Raw genomic sequence first — 23,358 nt, 5'->3', positions numbered from 1 at the left:
ATAGAAGAATCAATCTGAAAGTTGTGTTTCCACGTATCAGCAACAAATGAAAAATAAGCAATTTAAGGATTATAATAGCATGAAAAAAATAAAAAAACAAGATTAACTTAACAAAAGTATACGGAACTCATCTATGAATAAGATTATAAATCTTTATCAAAAGCTCTAAGGACCGTAATAATCCAAAGAGGTTCATTCAATGGAAAATGCACTGTTAAAAAGAGGAAACTGTTCATACGCTAAATACAATTTTTAATCAAAATTCTAACAGATTTTGTTTTGAAAATTTTATTTTGAAATTTGTGCAACTCTGAACTTTGTTTCAAAGTGTAAAGAACAGATTACAGCCAATATCTTAAAGAACAAGGTAGAAACATTTGTTTTACCAATATCAAGAACTGTTAAAGCTTTAGTAATTAAGATAGGACGTTACTGGTGTATGACCAAATGTTAATGGAATAAAACAGAGCCCAGAAATAGACTCAGATAAATATGGGCACTTAACAGATCAAAGATTTGGCATGGCAAATCAACAGAGAGATGAGTTTTTAAGGGGTGAGGGAACGAACCTGTACACCTACCTTATCCCAAACACAAAATTCAATCCAAGCAGAAGACAAAACGATCATATGTTAGAACATAGTACAGAAGACACTCATGACCTCAGGATAGAGAGGTATTTAACAACACATTAAAACACCAAGATGGGAAAAGACTGGTGTATTTCATTAGAAGCAGAAAGATAAATACAAACTGTGATACGTTTTTTGAAGTAGTTATAACCAAAAGATTAATCTCCTGAATATATAAAGGAATCCCGTTAATCAAGACATTCAGTTTTTTTAAATGGGCAAAATATCTGAACAAGGACTTCACGAAGAGGAAATCCATGTGGTAGACAAACCTGTGAGGAAAAAAATAACCTCATAGAAGTATGAAGCAACAATGAGGTTTGACAGCAGTTTCTTTAAAAATATATACATATATCTAGAAAAATAACTGAAAAACATGAAAATGGATAACAGACTTCTGGGTGGGTCTTATTCCTCGAGTCACTTCTCAAATTCTTTCTTTCTTTGGCTGCACCGGATCCTAGTTGCAGCATGTGGGATCTAGTTTCCTGACCAGGGACTGAACCCAGGCCAGGCCCCCTGCGTTTGGAGCATGGAGTCTCAGCCACTGGACTGCCAGGGAAGCTCCTCTCAAATTCTTAAGTGTTGCTTTAACAGCATTACAAACCCAGGAGATTTTGTAAAGTTTTAAAAGTCTAACAGCACAAACGTGGAACTTTCCACTGTTACTGGTAAAAGCACTAATTGATACTATTGCTTTAAAAAGTTAGATTTAAGCAAACATTCCACTCGTAGATGTATCCTCAAGAAAGTCACTTAGTCCTGTCCAACTCTTTGTGACCCCATGGACTGTGTAGTCCATGGAATTCTCCAGGCCAGAAGAGTGGAGTGGGTAGCCTTTCCCTTCTCCAGGGGATCTTCCCAACCCAAGGATCGAACTGGGGTCTCCTGCATTGCAGGTGGATTCTTTACCAGCTGAGCTATGAGGGAAGCCCTGGTATTCTCAAGGGATGATATGTATGTGCAAACAGGACATAATATACAAAAATGTTCATAGTGGCTTTAGAACAGCAAAAATCTAGGAACAATTCAAATGCCATCACAGAAGAAAAGACCGTAACTTTAGTATATTTATATGATGGACTACTACACAGTAATGAAACTACAGCTATATGCATTAACATGGATGACTTTGCTAAACAAAGTCACAAAGGAATATATGTAACATCTAATTTATTAAATAGAATTTAATATTCCATTAAACTTTATTTATTAATGTTTACTTTTGCCTGATTTTTTAGACATTTTTCAGGAATGTAGACATAAGTACTATTCAAAGTATGGTCCAGTGACCACACTGAACTGTTACTGGCTGAGGAGAGAAGCACATGAGTAAGCATGCACAGAAAGCAAGCATTCAGGCAGGCTGACAGCAATTTAATATTAACAAAATATTCAAACACATGATTTTGTATTTACTAATAAAAAACTGTTTGTGATTACTTGGAATTTTTTTTAAAGTTTGAGAAGAACTAGCATACTTAACTAGTAAAAAGAAAAAAAAATATTTTCATTACAAGCGAAACACTGGTTATCGCTAATGAAGAAATAGTCAGGAAAGGGTACACAGAACCTTTTATGGTGTTGGCAATACTACATTTCTTAATCTGAGCATGGGTTATTGAGAATGTGCTTTATAATTTTATTTCTCTTTAAGCTGTACATGTTTAATACCCTGTTTACAATTTTTAAAAGTTTTAAAACTTTGTTACAGACAACACCAATTCTTTAAAAATATATAATCTGTACAAAAACTGAAATACATTTCTCAAATGAAATACATCAAAGTGGATGGTGGATTACTGGTCAATTTTACTCTCTGAACCACAATTTCTCAAATGAAGTGCATCAAAGTGGATGGCAGATTACTGGTCAGTTTTACTCTGTGAACCACAATTTCTGAAATTCCTGTGTTCCCTTCTCTTTTTAAGGTAGTAGTGAATGAGTGAGTGAGTGAAAGTCGCTCAGTCATGTCCAACTCTTTGCGACCTCATGGACTTTACAGACCATGGCATTTTCTTGGCCAGAATACTGGAGTGGGTAGCCTTTCCCTTCTCCAGGGGATCTTCCCAACCCAGGGATCGAACCCAGGTCTCCCACATTGCAGGCGGATTCTTTACCAGCTGAGCCACAAGGTAGTAATAGTCACTAGTAATTACAGCACTAAAAACAGATCATGCCAGACCCTGTGTTATTTCCAGATTTCACCAAACATCCTAATAATGCTAGCTTGTGGATAAAATGGAGAAATGTAGACTGAAAAATAGCACATATTGTGGTTTAAGGATAACATCCCTTTATTTTCCTCCAGAATTTGGAAACAACCAAGATGGAGGTTATTCAGATCACCTTTACTAGTAACAACATATTTTTTGATCTGTACCAATAAATAGACATCCCTGATTTAGAGATTGGTTCACTCAACTGCTGGCCCAGCTAAACCATGTTCCCTCCCGACTCTGGAAGAGGACAAAGCAAAATGCCATGAGGAGTAAGTCTTTTGATCTGTGTATTTTCTTGCTCCTTTAGCACCCTGTAGGTATCTTAGAAACCAAGTTCTTTCTGCTTCATGACTTAGTTAACATTAGTTCCTTATATAGCTATCTCATCTCCCCCAACTGTTATGTTCCTGGAGGTCAGATTATCTTACTCATTTTTGAAACTCTTAGCAGATTATTATGTACATGATGGACTTCTGTATTTGTTACATATTATTTAAGAGCCGTATGAGCTTGGTTACAGTAAGAACTTTAAGAACTAAAGAAGGATCAAGAGATTAAATTGGACCAATGACAAAAACACAGCTATTATTTATTAAACACTTGTATATGACAGGCGTGGAGCCTAAGTGCTTTATAATAAATCTCATTATGTTCTCATTGTAGTAGAAATAACCTTAATAACAAATGAAGAAACAGAAATATATGGAGTTAACAAGATCATTTGCATGAGATCACCCAATCATGATCTGATCTTGGCTATAACTCCAAAACCAAAGCACTGAACCATTTCTGAGGTATATTGCTAAGCCTTCAGAGATCCACTCTTTAATGGTATTTGTAGGTACTACCACATTGTGGTTGAGAAAGAGGGGTCTGGAACCACAGTGCCATGGCTCATATATTTTGCTAATTACTGATATACAGGCAGGTTTCTTAACCTCCATTTCCTCATCTGTAAAATGGGAATAATATCCTTACTTCAGAGGATTATTGCAAAGATGCAATGGGCCAACACAAGTAAAATACTGATGGTTAACCTTTATTGCTGTTACTTATCTGCTACTTTTGTAGACTTGTGCCTAGGAGCCAGAGTGTCCCCCATGACATTATAAAGGGGGAACAACATTGAGAAAATAATATTATACAACCAAATGTTACCTTACCTAAAAACTAAGAAGCTTCTTAGGGAATTGAAGGCTAAACTTCCTTTCCCCCCAACTTTCAGTAAGAAAACCAAAAAGGTTAAAAAGTGAGGTGATTAGAGGTTGTATTCCTCTTCTTTAACTTACTCAGTCCCTAAGATGTTCCAATAAAATATGAAATAAATTATCACTCTCTTGCTACAAAACTGCACCCCAAGGCCTAAGTTGGTAAGGAGCTTTAAAAAGACTTAAATCTTGACAGAAATAAGTGAAGTCAGTTTGTTGAAAGATTTTTTTTTTATTCTACAAGAATTGATTGGTACAATCCTGCAGAACCAGCATGTGTCATTTAGACAAATTTTTCTTTCCAAAAGTAAATGAAAATGCCCTCTAAATAATTTATATATCAATTTGTTTAATTTTTGAAAACAATAGTCAATAGGGTCTGCTTTGTCCTATTTAACCATAAATGTTACACATTTACAAACTGAAGCAAAACTGGATAGTAGAGATTTAAAGGAAATCTTTAAAAGAACTTAAAGCAATTTTAATTGCTTTCCAGTCCACTGTGTTTTCAAAGTTGATTATCATCAAGCCAGGATGAAAGCTGTGAACCCCAGACCATCTGCTTCTTTAATAAAAAGAATGTTTAGATTATTAGCAAAGTAATATCTTTAAATGTTATCTTCACACAGTTGGAATTTTAGTATAAACTTGCATATCAAGTCCCTTTCCAGTATTTATTCTGCTTTAAAAATATATACAGCTAATGATGTTTAAATAAGTATTCTGAGCTGTGTGTCCAAATATAAACATCTGAGAAATTCAAACTGCAGCAACAAGTTATGAAAGGATTAAAGATGAAAGATGAGCTACAAATTATATAGAAGGAAAAGTTCTACTTAATATTCATATCCAGGTAGATATGTATTTTCTAATTTTTATATACATACCTAGTTGAATATTGACAAGCCACCGAACTTTAACCAGTTACAGACTACACTAAGTCAGTACTATTTTCTACAACAGGTAACAGTGGTGATTTAAAACTTTTTAATATACCTCAATAGTTTTATCACAAGTTATCTGTGGTAATAGTCTTTAAATATCATGAAGTTTAGATAGGTACAGATTAAATAACTATTATCTATGCCAAATTTGGCAGTTTGATGATACCCAACTCTGCTTAATTATGGTGTAATTACCTGAACACAAGAGCAGGCAGGCAACCTGAAAAGGACACTCAGCATACTCTCAGGTTTATCACTTTAACAGTACTGTTTAAAACCTGCAAATCTAAATACAGAGGGACACTTAAAAAGCTGCAGGACAGGATCCCAAAAAAGAGAAATCCGTTAAATCTTAAACTTCAGTTCTTAATCCATTGATAAATATTGTTGAAGAAGTAGCTATTTGGTCTTCAAACATTTTAGAATTAAAGGGTCTAAAGTATGTTCATCCTTTGCTACACTCTAGCATTTTAAATTAGCAAGCAGGACAACCTGAATTCATCTTGCTCTTACATGCACAAGTGTATGTGCATTTTAAGACAACTTAGAATTAGGAGCTAACTTTTAGTTGGTGGAGGTTAAGTGACTAAAATTGCTGTCCAATCACTATTCTGTAGTACCACATACCAAAGCCCTAAAAATATGCCAGTCATGTTCAGTACTCATTACTTTTAGGTGGGGAGAGAAACATGGCAAAAAGCAGTCGTAATTTTTTTTTTTTTAAACAGCGTAAGAGCTTTAAACACAATTTTGCATCATCTTGTATTGTATCCTAGAATACCTGGAAGAAAATCTTATTTCAGTCAGCTCAATTTATGCAAATTATAAAATACAAACACAGACTAAATCCTATAGTGTACAGAAAATGCACTATTTAATACTCATTAAATGCAGTACAATCAATGAAGATTATCAAATAAGAAACACACACAGCATTCTAAATTTTTAAATCATCTTAGGGCTGCTAAATCAGAGATTGTACAAATTGTATGTGCAAGACAAAAAACAAACAAAAAAACCCCCAAAAAACAAAGAAGAAAAAGAAAGAAAAAACCAAAGAAACTCACTTCTCAGTGCATCACACCCACTGGAATAAAACATATGGCACCGTTACACTTTCACTTTTATATTAACAACTGTCAATTAAAGCTAGGAGTGACTCCCGACATTAAAGCCACATTAGAGCAAGAATTAGCCAATTCAATGTTTAATGAAACAGATCACCTTTTTTCTTTGTAAAAGCACTGAAAATGTAATGTGTGCTGATAACTCACTGAAAGTTTTCTCATGTCATTTGCTCCCCATTGTAGTGTCTTAAATTACTCTGTGATTATTCTACCTGTTAACAACAGTCTGATTTTTAAGGTGTCTGTAAACTCTGTTACTGAAACACACTAGTTTCTGTCTTTATGAAAAAAAAATAACATATATCTGGTGGTAGATCATAGAATAAACCCAAACAACAAAAATGACATTTTCCAAGCTACTGAGAAATAAATTAAACCATGATGTGTCAATTTAAAATTATATCAATATTAACTAATATTTCTATGGTAGATTTTTTTTCCTCATAAAATTAAACAATGCAGAATAGGGCTTGGGCTACAGTTAATCACATTTGGTTTTCTTAAAAACAAAACTTTATTTACTATAAACAACTAAAAGGTAATTTTCTTCCTCCACATCAACATTAAATTGAAGGCTTCGTTTAAAATATCCACTGCTTACAAGAAAAGTACTTTTAAAAGGATAAGAGGAATCAAAATTACCAAAGGTTAGCGTGTGAGGAGTAGATAGAAACAACCCAGAAAAGTGTAAATCATTGTGTTGAATATTTATGAATAGCCCAAAATAAGTCCCAAAGTTTTTCTACCTTTACAAATTAAAAAAGGTGTCTTTTCCACAGCTTGGGATATGCATTGTACACCCACCCCCAACAAGTGTATGAGTAAGGTTCTAAAAATGTTGCCATATTAAGTTCTTCGGTACCTAAAATTAATTGGAGGACAGCAATATTACAGCGGCAATGGTGCATCAATTCTCAAATTACGATCCAACACGAGTTGTTGTGGTTCTTTTATCGGAGAAGAAGCTTTTCAAAAGAAATACCTGCCCTATGCTAACCACCAGGAGAATGAGGGCTTCTCCTACTGACCAGTAGGCCACTCTTGTATTTAGATCCTCAGCTCTGCTTCGGCCTTGAGCTTCTCTCAATCGGAAGTGAGTCTGATAGTCAATGACAGATTTCAGAGCTTCATGAATTGAAACACAGGCAGATTCCATCTAAAGAGAAAGAGTTTCAGTTAGTACGTTTCATACTTTCTGTACAATCCATCTAGCATATCCATCGTTTCTTTCACTGTGATCGCAAGTCCTCATGTGACTAACATTCCACTGAACTGGCCCTCGTTCACTCACTCATTCATGTCAGTGGTCCTGGCAGAGCAACCCTTTCACTTGCTCCCACTAGGATGACTGGCAGCTGCTTGCCCCAAACTGGAGCGTCGCAGCTGCGGCATCTGTAAGGTGGCAGGTGGAACATGAAGCAAACAGTAGAAGAAACACTAAGCAGTGAAGGCTGGTGGCGACAGAATTTAAGGCCAGGTTCTCCAAGAGGAAGAATTCGGAGGAAGAGAATGACAGGTCAGTAAATCTGACCAATAATATGCATATGAGTCAAAGTCCAAATATAGCAAAAATGAGCAAAATATGGCATAAAAGTAGACTGTCAAAGTTATTTCAAGTATCTTAGAAACAGCTGAAACTTCAAAGTGGGAATTTTTTCCCCCACATTGACCACTTTGCTAATTAAGTTTCTCCCTCATTTCAGTCAACAAAAACAATATATACGTTCTCAATGGGACGTAAGTCTTATTTTCACTGTGAGTCAGTGGGCCTTCATCTGATGACATCTTACCTTTTTCTACATTACACTATATGCTTGAGAAGGGTTAAGAGTCTAATTTTTCTGGTTGTTGTATACAAACAACCAGTTTAATATTTTTCTACTGCTGAAAATTTAATCCTGGTAGCGAGATACAGGTTTTATTATACTTATTTCATATCACAAACCACGTATTAGGAGTTTAAAAAAAATGAGTTTGTTGTGATTTTAATAATAGACATTAGAAAATAATTTAAGCACTTAAAGTTCTACCAAAATTAAGTAGAAAAGGAATAGGTACAAAAATATTTCAGAGAAAGTTTCTTTAAAAAGTATGAGAAATTAGGAGGTCTACAAATTGAATTTACCGATTAGAATACTCAAACATTTTTGCTTCTTGTTTTCTGGTTCCTAGGAATGGAAGATCACCAGGTACTAAAATGAATGATTTATAAGTTTTAGTGAGAGGTAGACAGGTGCTTCTAGCCTTTCTTTGCTTTCCATGTATCTCAAAATGATGAACAGGCTAAGAATTCTTCCTCTGAAAAGTATGTATAAAAACAAGGATTTGACACAAGTTCGGAGCGTTCAAGGGATTCCTGAAGCATGACAAAGGGGCACAGGTTAAGAATTACTGAACTAGAGAAAATCACAGAAATTAAAGAACTACTTACGTGGATTCATACAATTTTTGAGGTAGTGTTTTTTTTTTTTTCATTTTACCTTCAAAGTGGAAATGTTCTCATGTCTCCAAAAGTATAGTGACTAGTATGATGAACCCCATGTCAATCCCATTCCAATTATTTTAAAGTATATCTCACATATTTTACCATTTCAGCTATACTTCTACGTTTCATATTTATTTCTGAAAGGTAACAATTTAAAAAACTTAATCCCAGTAGCCCTGTAACACAGAGTAACAATAACTCCTTAAAAGTGATCAGATATAAAGCCAGTGGAAAGCCCTTGCCACCTAGTGTTAGGACTCGGCGCTTTCAGTGCCTTGCCCGGGGTTTGATCCCTGGGAGGAAACTAAGATCCCGCAAGTCACATGGCATAGCCCAGAGGAAAAAGGCAGGCAGACTGTATTCAGATTTCCCCAAACACCTCAGCAAAGTCGTTTCCAAATTAGAAAGCAAACAAGGTCAATATAATCATTTAGCTGATATGTCTTTCAAGTCTTCTTTAATCTTTAGGTTCTCTTCCTGTTTTTTTACCCCCTTCCCATCTACTTGTTGGAAAAGGCACCCCACTCCAGTACTCTTGCCTGCAAAATCCCATGGATGGAGGAGCCTGAAGGCTGCAGTCCATGGGGTTGCGAAGAGTCAGACACAACTTAGCGACTTCACTTTCCCTTTTCACTTTCATGCATTGAAGAAGGAAATGGCAACCCACTCCAGTGTTCTTGCCTGGACAATCCCAGGGACAGGGAAGCCTGGTGGGCTTCCGTCTATGGGGTCACACAGAGTTGGACACGACTGAAGCGACTTAGCAGCAGCAGCATCTACTTGTTGAAAATTCAACTGGGTCCTCTGTCCATCAGCATTTCCCACTTGCTGGATTTTGTTGATTATTCCCCTGGTGTTCCTCTATCCTCTTAAAAGGCTAAAAACAGTGTAAATTAATAAAACCATTCTGGAGAATGATTTAGTGTTATCTAATTGATGCTTTTGAACTGTGGTGTTGGAGAAGACTCTTGAGAGGCCCTTGGATTGCAAGGAGATCCAACCAGTCCATTCTGAAGGAGATCAGCCCTGGGATTTCTTTGGAAGGAATGATGCTAAAGCTGAAACTCCAGTACTTTGGCCACCTCATGCGAAGAGTTGACTCATTGGAAAAGACTCTGATGCTGGGAGGGATTGGGGGCAAGAGGAGAAGGGGATGACAGAGGATGAGATGGCTGGATGGCATCACTGACTCGATGGACATGAGTCTCAGTGAACTCCGGGAGTTGGTGATGGACAGGGAGGCCTGGCGTGCTGCGATTCATGGGGTTGCAAAGAGTCAGACACGACTGAGTGACTGATCTGATCTGATCTGTAGCTCATATTGTATTTGAACTAGAAATAAAATAACCCTTCTCATCACCTGAGCAGTATTTGTTCACTGACTCTAAATTTCTCTTGCTATCTTTCTCTCATTAAGCTCTTCTTCAAAATAAAACCCAATTTAGCTACCTTAACTATTTTTGGTTTTTGTTAGATGACTTACTAGTAATCTTTACTATTTAACCTTCAGTTACAGCAAAAGTTATTGTAGCAGCAGTCTGCATAACACTAAATACTTGTATAAAAGTGTGTATATGCAAATATATACATATGTATATATTAATTAATTATGGCATCACGTAACTTAACCTCCCCTGCTAAGTTACAGTAGCAACATTCCTCCATGAATTACAGAAACTGCTTCAGAATGCTGGAGCACTGTTTAGGCCTTTAAACTTCCTTTGTCAATGATGTTTCTACCAAAGTGATCCTCCTATTTTAATGTCTATTTTCTTTTCATAAAATACTTTAACACTGGTCTTCACTAAAAAGGTCTGAAGTTCTCTGTGAAATGCCTAATATACTGTAAGAGTTAAGATAGGTCTTAAAGATTGTGTTAAAGTCACAAGATTTGGTGTTTCACCAATGAGTTAATGCATGTTAAATTATGCCCTTTCCCCCCTTTAAACATACGACTTTTATTACCTGGGTAAGAGCACTGACTCGGTTCTCACTAGGAAACAAAGGTGGGTCTTCTCCAACTTGAAAATCAAAATATACAGTTTTATGTGTGAAAGTAGAAAATTCATTGCTAAAGCAAAACTTGTATGTCCCGTTTTTGGAGGCTGTGAAGGTGTAACTATCATACTGTTTCTTCATCTCCTTGTACAGCACATTACCATCAGGATCTTCTAGTCGACAATCTACATCATAGTGACCACCAGTAATAACCTACAAGAGAGGAAAACAAGCAAAAAATGAAGAGATCACTGCAAGGAACAAGGCTGAAAAATCAGTCAGGTTTCCTGTTAAAATGGCTGTAAGGTTTTTAAAACAATCACAGGCAATTTTATGTTTCTTGATTTCTACCAGTGAATGGGTCCTGGGAGGCAGATTTCAGTTCGGCTAAAGCTTTACAGAGACTGAACACACTTCCTCACGACAGGAGAGAGGGAGCGAACCAACACACCAGAAGACGGCTCCTACATCACTTAATTCTCCCACAACCCTCCGAGGGGGCATTTCCCCCTCAGTTTACAAACTAAGAACCTGAGTTAAAATAAGTAATCTACTCAAGATTATTCAGCTCATAAGAGGCTGATGCCAAATGTATACCCTTGACCCTGAGCTAACTGCCATGCAGTACTTTCCTTCCCCAAATCTCCTCTCCTAGTCTCCCACCAGCATGATCCAAGCACTCACAGACCGTTCAGTGAAGCAGAAAAGTAGCCAGTCTTTAGCCCAACACCCCATGTTATTATACTTATAGAACTGAAATTCATTTTACTGCCAAATTACAAACAGGCTGTGTTTCTTAAGTTCTTTTACAGGTCAGTTATATGGAATTTGATGCATACTTTGTTTTGAATTACATTTTGAAGAGAACTGACTTGTGGGTTGTTCTAAGAGTATATCATTATTATCAACTTGTTTCCAAGAGAAGCATAAAAGATTAAATTACATTGCTTAAACACATGTGATTAAAGGAAAACCAAAACAGAACAAGGCAAAGGCAGATAAACCTTTTGTTCATCTGCAAAGTCTGTATTTAACAGGAAAGCCCATGAAAGGAAAGCAGAGGCAGGTGAAACGCTTCTGAAGAGGACGCTGGAACTATTTTCAAGGGGTTATGCTTATTCAGCATAAGCATATCTGAGCCGTCACAATCTGAGCCATCTGAATTACACAAGTGAAGACAGGAAGAGGTTTTTCCTGAGGTACCTGGACAAGTATAAGAAAGAAAAAAAGCAAAGGAGTAAAGAGGAGCAAAAACTGAGAAGAGGGAGAGGAGACAGGAGAAGAATCACAGCGTGCCTGATCCACCTGAGGAGGACGCAATGAGGAGACACTGGGTAGAGGATTTCCAACCACCATTATTGAACTGGTATTTTCAAGCTTGCCTTCTGGTCTAGCATAATATTGACATTCTAGATTTGTAGAACAGAGAGATCAAACTTTGGACTTCAAAGAACACTGGTTACTTACGTGACCTTTGTCACTAAAGAGATATGAATAACTGAACTATGTTATAAGATCATTTCGATAATTAAATGAAATATAACTGGGCATTTAGGAAATTGTAAAACAGGCAAATATTAACATATAGATATAACATCTGACACAAAAATGATGTCTTATCAATTGGGTATTCCCCTTTTCACCAAAAGTGAACAACCTTTCTTCTAGGTGAGATACTGACTGCATTTTACAGACCCAATTACTCATACTTAACACCATAGTACTTTAAATAATCAAAACATACATCCAAACAAAAAACAGAACCCAAACTGATCATCCTGCCACTTTTCTTCTACCAAACTTTAAAACAAATAATCTTACTTCAGATAAAGGTTGTTGTTGTTGTTGTTCAGTAGCTAAGTCATGTCCAACTCTTTTCGACCCCACGGACTGTAGCCCGCCAGGCTCCTCTGTCCACAGATTTCCCAGGTAAGAACACTGGAGTGGGTTGCCATTTCCTTCTCCAGGGGATCTTCCCGACCCAGGGATTGAACCCACGTCGCTTGCATCTCCTGCACTGGCAGGCGGATTCTTTACCACTGAGCCACCAGGGGCTAACAATCTGTCTGATCACGTAAGAAAGAAACTGGAGATCATTTTGAATGATGTGTCCCTACCTGCCCAGTTAGTCACAGAATCTTGATATTATTGCTTCTCTCAAATTCACTCCATCTCTCCTGTTCCCGATCCACAGTCCAGACAGGATTACTGCCACAGTTTCCTAAAAGGTCTTCCCAGAACCCAGTCTCTCCTGTCTAATCCAGGGTTTAACCTTGGTTGGATTATCTGGGGTGAGCAGTCTTTGCTGCAGGGGCTGCACTGCCCTGTGCCCTGAAGCACATTTAGCAGCATCTCCACTAGATGATGGTAACACCTCCCTCCCTGCATGTCCTAAAGCCTTTTGATAACTCCTGTGGCCTACAGAAAAACCCAAACCTGTCATCAACAGCACACTACTCCCTAGCACTTCCTCAAGGAAGTCTCAGCACCTTTTAGACCCTTTCTCACTGTGTTCCAAAAACACCAGAATGCCAGAATTCTCTGAACAAGTCTCTGCACTAACAGTGACAGGTAACACAGGGTCTGTTTGCTAAAGAATCACAGGACCCAAAATGATTATGCTTACAAATCTACAGTTGATTAGAGGAAGAGATTACAGTATCAAACATCATAGCCAAAAGCTGTCTCACGGCAAGAGGACACAAGAGGACACACAAGAGGTCAGGTCCGGGCTTCCCGTCCTCACTCTGTGAGGAATGAGGCCAGAGGAAACCCTCTTGGATCAGGAACCACCCAGGTGTACAGGAAACACCGTGGAACTAGTGAGCCCAAAACAGGAGTCTTGACTGGGTTTTTTATATTTTGCTGTTCACATAGGCATATTTCTGCCATGTAACTATTCTCAGTAGCAGACTCTCAGGGGACTCACACTGAGCATGTACAAATCATCAGTCTCACTGTTATCAAGGAACAATGCAGACAAACTGGTATAAATCGCCACAAAGTCCTCAGATCCACAATTACAAAGCAACACTGCTACTCAGTATATTTCAGTGCCAACGCAGGCTAATTTTCAGGCTTGCTGGAATTAAGTGTCACAAACGTAACATATCTGCTGACGAAGTCCTTTTCCCCTCCGCCACTTGTAGAGCAACTATTATTTCTCCCGCCAGACTCAGCTCACACAGCAGACCCTCCGCTAAGTTTCCCCTGATGATTCTCCATCTTCAGCCAGCGCAACACTGGGGGTGTACTTTCATTACTGCACTTAACATTACGTGACTGTGTGACTGTGTCAGGTCCCTGAGGGCAAGGTCAGCCTCATTTATCTTTCAGAGGCAGTACAATGGTTAAGAACTTAGAACTGCATACTAATTCTGCTACTGCTACAGTTTGTGACCTTGGGTATCACTAGTAAATGAGTAATAAAAACTATACCCATCTCATATCGGGTTGTCCAGGGAATTAAATAATACACCGGAAATGCTTGGTATACTGTCTGCCACACAACAGATGCTGATATTTTAGCCTGTAACAGTACTCTCACCACCAAGCACAGCATCTGCATACAGAAGTCAAGAAATATTTAAGTTTAAAGAAATAAGCTTTTCGCTGACACTTTATATTACAATTCTTGCCATCACCTTTTCTGTCCTCATGAAGTTAAGCAAGCTAAAGAGTCATCCTTGGCCTCCCTCACTTACTGTAGCCAAATTATCACCAACTTCTGTGGATTTTACATAGAGTATCTCCCATCCTTTAACCTTTCACTTTCCTTCTCCCTGCTGCTACCACACTAGCCTCAGCCTGAATCGCTACAACAGCCTCCTAATCAGTCTTTCACTAATACATCTACTTGGCAGCTCTCCACAATACTTTCTCTACCTGCTCAGGTTAATATCCCTATAGCTACCCAGAAAACTTAGAACTTATCATTGCACTGCTTACAACCCTATGATAGCTTCTCATACTCTCAGGAAAAACTAAAATCCTTAACTCAACCAGCTGGGCACTACATAGTCTGGCCCCTGCTGACCTCCCTTCTTCTGGCTCCTTATTCCCAACTGTAGTATTTCTTCAAATTTCTAGTCGTAATTACCACAGTTCTTCAAATTCCCAGTCACTGTTTCCATAATGACCCTGCAAAGTCCATTCTCTCTTTCTCCTCACCAAAGCATTTATAACTTATCCTTTACAGTTCGGTATCAAATCGCTTCCTAAAGAAGCCAAGAGATCCCAAAGACCAGAACGTTTATCACCTAATTCTCTGCTCTTAAAGCACAATTTTATAGAATGAACTCGTACTAATTAAGAAAAGAAAGTAGGATGGGTAGAGAATCAAGAATGATGGCAGCGATCTTATCTGTTTTCTTCACTTCTGCTATCAGCAGCAGCACTTAGTACTCAATAGCTGTTCAAACATGTTAAGTCTACCATCAAAAAAAAAGAAACAGAGTAAAGAATGTTCTAACCAACTTAAGAAATTACATCTGTTAAATAAGCACTTTTATATAATCCCAAGATGAAAAAGTGCCTTTCACTGATCACAGCAATTCCTTCTACAAAACCTCTGGCAGATGGTCACCTGGTCTGGAATAGAGCTCTTCCAACGACAGGGACATTAACCAATAGTCCTAACATCCATGGAAAAACTGAAAAGCAATGGAGGCAGATACTGGCAGCACTTGAAATATGATGAAAGTGGAGGTGTGGTTTAGAGAGTGGCGAAGTGACGTAGGGCACTATAGAACAGGGGTAATTTTTTCTTTTTTTTTTAACTCTTAAAAGGAAGAAAGTTCAAAATGAAGGACATTAGAGAATGGATGGAAAAGTCACACACACAGGAAGCATTTCTAGAATTCATGTATCTTAATACCTGTTTTTAACTATCTAATGCACAAGGTTTCGGAAAGGAAAGCCAAATGGCCTGCATCGGCTACCTAGATGTGATTCCTGAAATCAGACAAAGAATGAGAAAACGGCCTCGACCCTGGAACCGCGAGCTGGAACCGGCAATTGCCTGAGCCCGTAGTACCTGGAACTCGAGGGTGCACTTGGTGCCCTGCGTGATGTCCTCGTAGAAACACTGCTTGGCATTGTCGGGCAGCTCGAAGGTGATCTCGGAGGCGCCGCCGGGGCCCGGCACCAGGAACAGCAGCAGCACGAGCAGCCTACAGCCCCAACGGCCCGCGGCGGCCGCCCAGCGCGGCGCGGACCCCAGCCGGGGCATGCCGAGGCGGCGGCCTCAACGGAGCTGGGGAGACGCGGGGTCAGGTCTGCACGAACTCGCCGCGGCGCGGCAGGCCTCGGCCCGGGCGGCGCCACCAAGACGCACCGCCGGTGGCTCCGAGCCCCGGAGAGAGTCAAAATGCGGAGTGAGTCCCTGGGTACGGCGGAAAGTACTGAGGTACCCGGGCCCAGAGGCCAGAACGACCCGAGGAGCGGAAACGGGGCCGGCAAAGAACAGGCGGAAAAGGCCTGAGACGGCCGGAAGCGGGGACTAGGGATTGGGGGAGATGAGGCGGGGCCTGGGGCGCCCGCTCCCGCGACCCGGATGTGCTCGCCTCGGCCGCGGGGAGAGGCGTTGGAGTGCGTACGTGGAAGCTCGCGAGGCGTCAGCTCTGCCCCGGCCAACTCCGGGCTGAGAGGCGGGGCCGGCGTGGCGTGCGTGGCGGGGCGGGCCCAGAGAGAGGGCGTGGCCGGCGGTAGGCGTTACCTGCGGGGGAGTGCTTCTGCAACCGCTGAGCGCCCGGGGAGCCGGGCGGGAGCGAGGAAGGGGTCTCCGGGCCGTCACGGGCTTATCCCCGGAAGAAGAGCGCTCCGCTATTTCCGGAGAGTTTTCCTGTAAATAATAACAAATTTGAGGGGAAGCAGCTTTGCTGGGAGCGCGAATTCTCTGACCACAAGACTGCAGGAGTTCTAATCCCTACTCTGTTAGTTATTAGCTGCTTGACCTTAAACTATCTGCTTAAGCTCTCTTTTAGTCTTTGAAACTGTGAAATGAGGATAATAATAGTACTTAACCCAGATGGTTACCATTTAAAAAATGCTGTATAAGAGTCTTGTCATATAATAAGCAACATATAATAAGCACATGGGTAGGAACCAGGCAGGGAAGAGGGGCTTATGGAGAGGGGGATGGAGAGATGTAGGATCTTTAATGGCCTTGGGTGCCCAAAGCCTCTGCAGGGGAAAAAGAGCACCTAGGAAATGAGATTTGGGGGAGACTGTACTTTTCTGAGAAACAGTGAAAGGGGGCAGGACCCTATGGGGCCTTCCCTCAACTCCCAGTGTCCTCAGCCTGCCCTTAGTCTGTAGAAATACTTTGGTCAAAAATAAATCTAATCAGAGAAGTGAAAAAAATGCAGAAACAAAGGAAAACAAACAAGACAAAATAACAAAGTTTAGTTATTAAACGATGTCAAGGACCTTTAGTTCTTTCTCAAGGGCTATAGATAAGATTCTGAGCCATAGCCCTTGAGCTGTCTTGTAGAAAATGAAACCCCCACCAGGTAGAAGAAATTAACTACCTGATGACCAGACTGTACCCATGACATAAGTTACCACAATTCTGAGTACTGGCAGCAAAGGAATAGGAACAAATTGACTCTGGAGATGAAGACTTACTGACTCTGAGCAGACCACTGTGTGACTGATTTCAAAAAGACTGTCAAAGTTGACTGTGCTGTTTCTGCATGTATAGCCCCCTCCCTCCACCTATACGCCCTTGTTCAGTTCAGTTCAGTTGCTCAGTGGTCTCCGACTCTTTGCGACCCCGTGAATCGCAGCACGCCCTTGAGACCCCCGTTTAAAAGGTCTTGCCCACTGATTGTCAGTAAGGCTTTGGCCTTTGGACACAAGTCTGCCTCTCCCTGCTGGTTGCCAGCCTCCAAAACAAAGCAAACTTTCCTTTCCAACCAATCTTGCTCTTGAATTTCACCTTTCTAGTGCCAAGCAGCTGGACTTTGCTTTTGGTAACACTAGGTCAGGAAAAGAAGTAGTATTTGTATCTGTGAGTGGAAAGAAGACTGAGTTTCAAAGTAGAAAACTTGGATTCTATTTTCTTACTCTTGACTTTTGGCAAGTAACATTGCTCTTCTAAACCTCCATTTCTTTATGCATCAAGTGGCAATACAGAGAAAGAATGAATAAAGATTAAGACCATAATGAATACAGCACACACCACCAGAAAGGCAGATAGACCAATTTTTAGAAATACAACAATACCAGATGTTGGTGAGTAAGTAGAACAACAAGATCCCTTGTACATCCCTGGTGGATATGTAAGTTGACACAACCACTTTGGAAAACAATGTGGCATCGTCTAATAAAGTGGAAGATACATAGATGACCTAGAAGTTCCACTTTGCAAATACTTTATATACTTCAGAGCAGTGGTTCTCCAAGTGTGCTCCAAAGATGTTTGGGAGCCTTTGAAACCCCTTCAGAGGGTCTGAGATTATCTAAGAGAGGTTGGATTTTCATCATACATTTCAACCAAAACAACATATAACATATTGAATGTAAAAGCAGATGAGTACCCAGCTTCTTGTATGAATCTAGATATTAAAGAGATTCACACAAATGTAAAGCAATATGACCCTTATCACTACATTTTTGTTTGGACAATATTTCTATTTTTCATTTTAAAATGTGTTACCTGTGTTAACATATGTAGTAGGTGAAACTGTATCCCCCAAAACATGTCCAAATCCTAACTCCCAGGCCCTGTGAATTCAAGCTCCCTAGGAAATAAGGTTTCTGAGATGTAATTAAGTTAAGAATCTCAAGATGCAGTCATCCTGGGTGTAGGGTGGACCCTAAACCCAATGACTGGTGTCCTTACAAGAGAAAGAAGAGGGAGGGCTCAGACACACAGGGAGAATGTCGTACGAAGACAAAGAGGCTGCAGTGATGCATCTACTAGCCAAGGACTGCCAAGGATTGTCCACAGCCACCAGCAGCTAGGAGACAGGCGTGGAACAAATTCTCCCTCAGAGCCTCCAGAAGGAACCGTCCCTGTGCAAGTGCTCAGTCGTATCCAACTCTTTGCAACGCCATGGACTGTAGCCTGCCAGACCCCTCTGTCCACGGTATTCTCTAGGCAAGAATACTGGAATGGGTTGCCATTTCCTACTCCAGGGGATCTTCCAGCCCCAGGGATGGAACCTAAGTATCCTTCGTCTCCTGCATTGGCAGGCAGATTCTTTATCACCTGGAAGCCAGCAACACTTCAATTTCAGGCTTCTGGCCTCCGCACTTGTCAGAGTATACTTTTCTCTGTTTTAAATCGTCGCATTAGTGCCGATTTGATACGGCAGCCTCAGGAAATCAATACGACACATATTATTGTTATTTATTTATTTATTTTTAATTGAAGTTTGTGTGCATGCTAAGTCGCTTCAGTTGTGTCTGACTCTTTGCGACGCCATGGACTGTAGCCTACCAGGTTCCTCTCTCCATGAGGTTCTCCAGGCAAGAATACTGGAGTGGTTTGCTGTGCTTTCCTCCAGGGATCTTCCCAACCCAGGGATTGGAGCTGTGCCTCCTGCAGCTCCTTCCTTGCAGGCGGACTCTACTGTGAGCCACGGGGGAAGCCCTGTTGAAGCACATCTGACATACAAATTAAGTCAGTGTCAGGTGCGCACCATCACGCTCTGACAGTCAAATACATCGCAGATGAGCACCATGCTCCAGGGGCCATTTGTCACCACACAAAATTGTTGCAGTATCACTGACCGTATTCCCTATGTTGTACATTATATTCCCACGACTCATTTATAACTGGAAGTTTGTATCTCTTAATCCCCTTTACCTATTTCATTCACTCCCTTCTGGCAACCACTCTGTTTTGCTTGTTCATTTATTTTGTTTTTAGATTCCACATACAAGTGAGATTGAGGCAGGAGGTAGACAGCCCTTCCTAGGGTAGATCCTCCAAGATGAGAATTGCAGGACAATCGAGAAAGGAGGCTGGGCCCTGCCCAGATAGAAGACAAGAGACCACATATTTCTCATTCTGCAAATCAGGAGAACTCCCCAACTAGGCGCATGCTCCGAAGGCTCCTTGGAGGTCCAAAGGGGAGTGATGCTAATTACCCGAAGGCCCCTTCGGTAGAATGCACCTTGGCTGAGAGATGTATGTGCACACATGGAAGGATCCTGAAATATACCAAATGTAGACTCTGAACCAGACGAATCAAAATGACTGGCCAAAGGAAACAGAAGAAATGCCCCTTAAAAGTAATTCAAATTACCATGAGGACATGACTCTGAGACTCTGAATCCATTCATGTGTCCACCTACTTTTCTTTTTTCTTCCTAATAAATACTTTACTTGTTTCACTACTTTCCATCTGTGTGGGAATTCTTTTCTTGCAAAGCCAAAGAGCTAGGGCCATGTCATTGACCTCTGGTCCAGTGTCCAGGACTTGATGCTCTCATCACTGTGACCCAACCTCAATCTCTGACCAGAAACTGAAGCTCCACTTCAAGCCTCTGCAGTCTGAGCCACCCAAGATCAAGATCATATAGTATTTGTCTTTCTCTGACCTATTTCATTTACATTACACTTTCTAATATCCATGTTGCTGCAAGTGGCACAAAGTCCTTTACTATGGCTGAGTAATAGTCCATTGTGCATATATTGTTTTTTTATTATTATTATTTTGGCAAAGGGACAATTTCTAGTTTATTTTCTTTTTTAATATAAATTTATTTATTTTAATTGGAGGCTAATTACTTTACAATATTGTATTGGTTTTTCCATACATCAACATGAATCTGCCATGGGTGTACATGTGTTCCCCATCCTGAAACCCCCCTCCCACCTCCCTCCCCTTACCATCCCTCTGGGTCATCCCAGTGCACCAGCCCTGAGCATCCTGTATCATGCATTGAACAAGGACTGGCATTTCATTTCACATATGATATTATACATGTTTCAATGCCATTCTCCCAAATCATCTCCCACAGAGTCCATAAGACTGTTCTATACATCTGTGTCTCTTTTGCTGTCTCACATACAGGGTTATCGTTACCATCTTTCTAAACTCCATTTATATGCATTAATACACTGTATTGGTGTTTTTCTTTCCGGCTTACTTCACTCTGTATAATAGGCTCCAGTTTCATCCACCTCATTCAGTTCAGTTCAGTCACTCAGCCATGTCTGACTCTTTGAGACCCCATGAATCACAGCACCCCAGGCCTCCCTGTCCATCACCAACTCCCAGAGTTCACTCAGACTCACGTCCATCGAGTCGGTGATGCCATCCAGCCATCTCATCCTCTGTCGTCCCCTTCTCCTCCTGCCCCCAATCCCTCCCAGCATCAGAGTCTTTTCCAATGAGTCAACTCTTCGCATGAGGTGGCCAAAGTACTGCAGTTTCAGCTTTAGCATCATTCCTTCCAAAGAAATCCCAGGGCTGATCTCCTTCAGAATGGACTGCTTGGATCTCCTTGCAGTCCAAGGGACTCTCAAGAGTCTTCTCCAACACCACAGTTCAAAAGCATCAATTCTTCAGCACTCAGCTTTCTTCACACTCCAACTCTCACATCCATACATGACCACAGGAAAAACCATAGCCCTGACTAGATGGACTTTTGTTGGCAAAGTAGTGTCTCTGCTTTTCAATATGCTGTCTAGATTGGTCATAACTTTCCTTCCAAGGAGTAAGCGTCTTTTAATTTCATGGCTGCAGTCACCATCTGCAGTGATTTTGGAGCCCCCAAAAATGAAGTCTGACACTGTTTCCACTGTTTCCCCATCTATTTCCCATGAAGTGATGGGACCAGATGCCATGATCTTCGTTTTCTGAATGTTGAGCTTTAAGCCAACATTTTCACTCTCCACTTTCACTTTCATCTCATTAGAACTGATTCAAATGTATTCTTTTTAATGGCTGAGTAATGCTCCATTGGGGAGAAGGCGATGGCACCCCACTCCAGTACTCTTGCCTGGAAAATCCCATGGACAGAGGAGCCTGGTAGGCTGCAGTCCATAGGCTGCTAAGAGTCGGACACGACTGAGCGACTTCACTTTCACTTTTCACTTTCATGCATTGGAGAAGGAAATGGCAACCCACTCCAGTGTTCTTGCCTGGAGAATCCCAGGTACCGGGAGCCTGGTGGGCAGCTGTCTATGGGGTCGCACAGAGTCGGACACGACTGAAGTGACTTAGCAGCAGCAACACTCCACTGTGTATATGTACCACAGCTTTCTTATCCATTCATCTCCTGATGGACATTTAGGTTGCTTCCATCTCCTGGCTATTATAAACAGTGCTGCGATGAACATTGGGGTACACATGTCTCTTTCAATTCTGGTTTCCTCGGTGTGTATGCCCAGCAGTGGGATTGCTGGGTTGTATGGCAGTTCTATTTCCAGTTTTTTAAGGAATCTCCACACTGTTCTCCATTGTGGCTGAACTAGTTTGCATTCCCACCAACAGTGTAAGAGGGTTCCCTTTTCTCCACACCCTCTCCAGCATTTATTGCTTGTAGACTTTTGGATCGCAGCCATTCTGACTGGCGTGAAATGGTACCTCATTGTGGGTTTGATTTGCATTTCTCTGATAATGAGTGATGTTAAGCATCTTTTCATGTGTTTGTTAGCCACGTGTATGTCTTCTTTGGAGAAATGTCTATTTAGTTCTTTGGCCCAATTTTTGATTGGGTTGTTTATTTTTCTGGAATTGAGCTGCAGGAGTTGCTTGTATAGTTTTGAGATTAATTCTTTGTCAGTTGCTTCATTTGCTATTATTTTCTCCCATTCTGAAGGCTATCTTTTCACCTTGCTTAAAGTTTCCTTTGTTGTGCAGAAGCTTTTAAGTTTAATTAGGTCCCATTTGTTTATTTTTTCTTTTATTTCCAATATTCTGGGAGGTGGGTCATAGAGGATCCTGCTGTGATGTATGTCGGAGAGTGTTTTGCCTATGTTCGTCTCTAGGAGTTTTATAATTTCTGGTCTTACGTTTAGATCTTTAATCCATTTTGAGTTTATTTTTGTGTATGGTGTTAGAAAGTGTTCTAGTTTCATTCTTTTACAAGTGGTTGACCAGTTTTCCCAGCACCACTTGTTAAAGAGATTGTCTTTTCTCCATTGTATATTCTTGCCTCCTTTGTCAAAGATAAGGTGTCCATATGTGCGTGGATTTATCTCTGGGCTTTCTATTTTCTTCCATTGATCTAAATTTCTGTCTTTGTGCCAGTACCATACTGTCTTGATGACTGTGGCTTTGTAGAAGAGCCTGAAGTCAGGCAGGTTGATTCCTCCAGTTCCATTCTTCTTTCTCAAGATTGCTTAGGCTATTCGAGGTTTTTTGTATTTCCATACAAACTGTGAAATTATTTGTTCTAGCTCTGTGAAAAATACCGTTGGTATTTTGATAGGGATTAAACTGAATCTATAGATTGCTTTGGGTAGTAGACTCATTTTACTATATTGATTCTTCCAATCCATGAACATGGTATATTTCTCCATCTATTAGTGTCCTCTGATTTCTTTCACCAGTGTTTTATAGTTTTCTATACATAGATCTTTTGTTTCTTTAGGTAGATATATTCCTAAGTATTTTATTCTTTTCATTGCAATGGTGAATGGAATTGTTTCTTTAATTTCTCTTTCTATTTTCTCATTATTAGTGTATAGGAATGCAAGGGATTTCTGTGTGTTGATTTTATATCCTGCAACTTTACTATATTCATATATATATTCGTATATATTTACTATATTCATATA

At 40.2% G+C, this 23,358-nt stretch overlaps 1 protein-coding gene and 1 pseudogene across 2 annotated transcripts; one reads left to right on the top strand and one right to left on the bottom strand.

The window, feature by feature from the left end:
- Positions 1-5,858: 5,858 nt before the first annotated feature.
- On the bottom strand, positions 5,859-16,111 carry TMED7 (transmembrane p24 trafficking protein 7). The gene is made up of 3 exons (XM_086323281.1): positions 15,652-16,111; positions 10,584-10,829; positions 5,859-7,289 (listed from the first exon to the last, which is right to left on the bottom strand). Exons 1-3 carry the CDS (start codon positions 15,844-15,846, stop codon positions 7,053-7,055), a joined length of 678 nt encoding a protein of 225 aa, XP_086179407.1. The 5' UTR covers positions 15,847-16,111; the 3' UTR covers positions 5,859-7,052.
- LOC147365466 (uncharacterized) lies at positions 15,985-19,965 on the top strand (annotated as a pseudogene). The gene has a single exon (XR_015135575.1). The product of XR_015135575.1 is annotated as an uncharacterized LOC147365466 (transcript).
- The last annotated feature ends 3,393 nt before the right edge of the window (positions 19,966-23,358 follow it).

Source organism: Bos grunniens, chromosome 10, assembly GCF_055505025.1.
Source record: "Bos grunniens cultivar Pamir isolate PY7600 chromosome 10, Bosgru_T2T1.0, whole genome shotgun sequence".
NCBI classification, from domain to species: Eukaryota; Metazoa; Chordata; class Mammalia; order Artiodactyla; family Bovidae; genus Bos; species Bos grunniens.
This window is presented reverse-complemented; position numbering and strand designations above follow the sequence as displayed.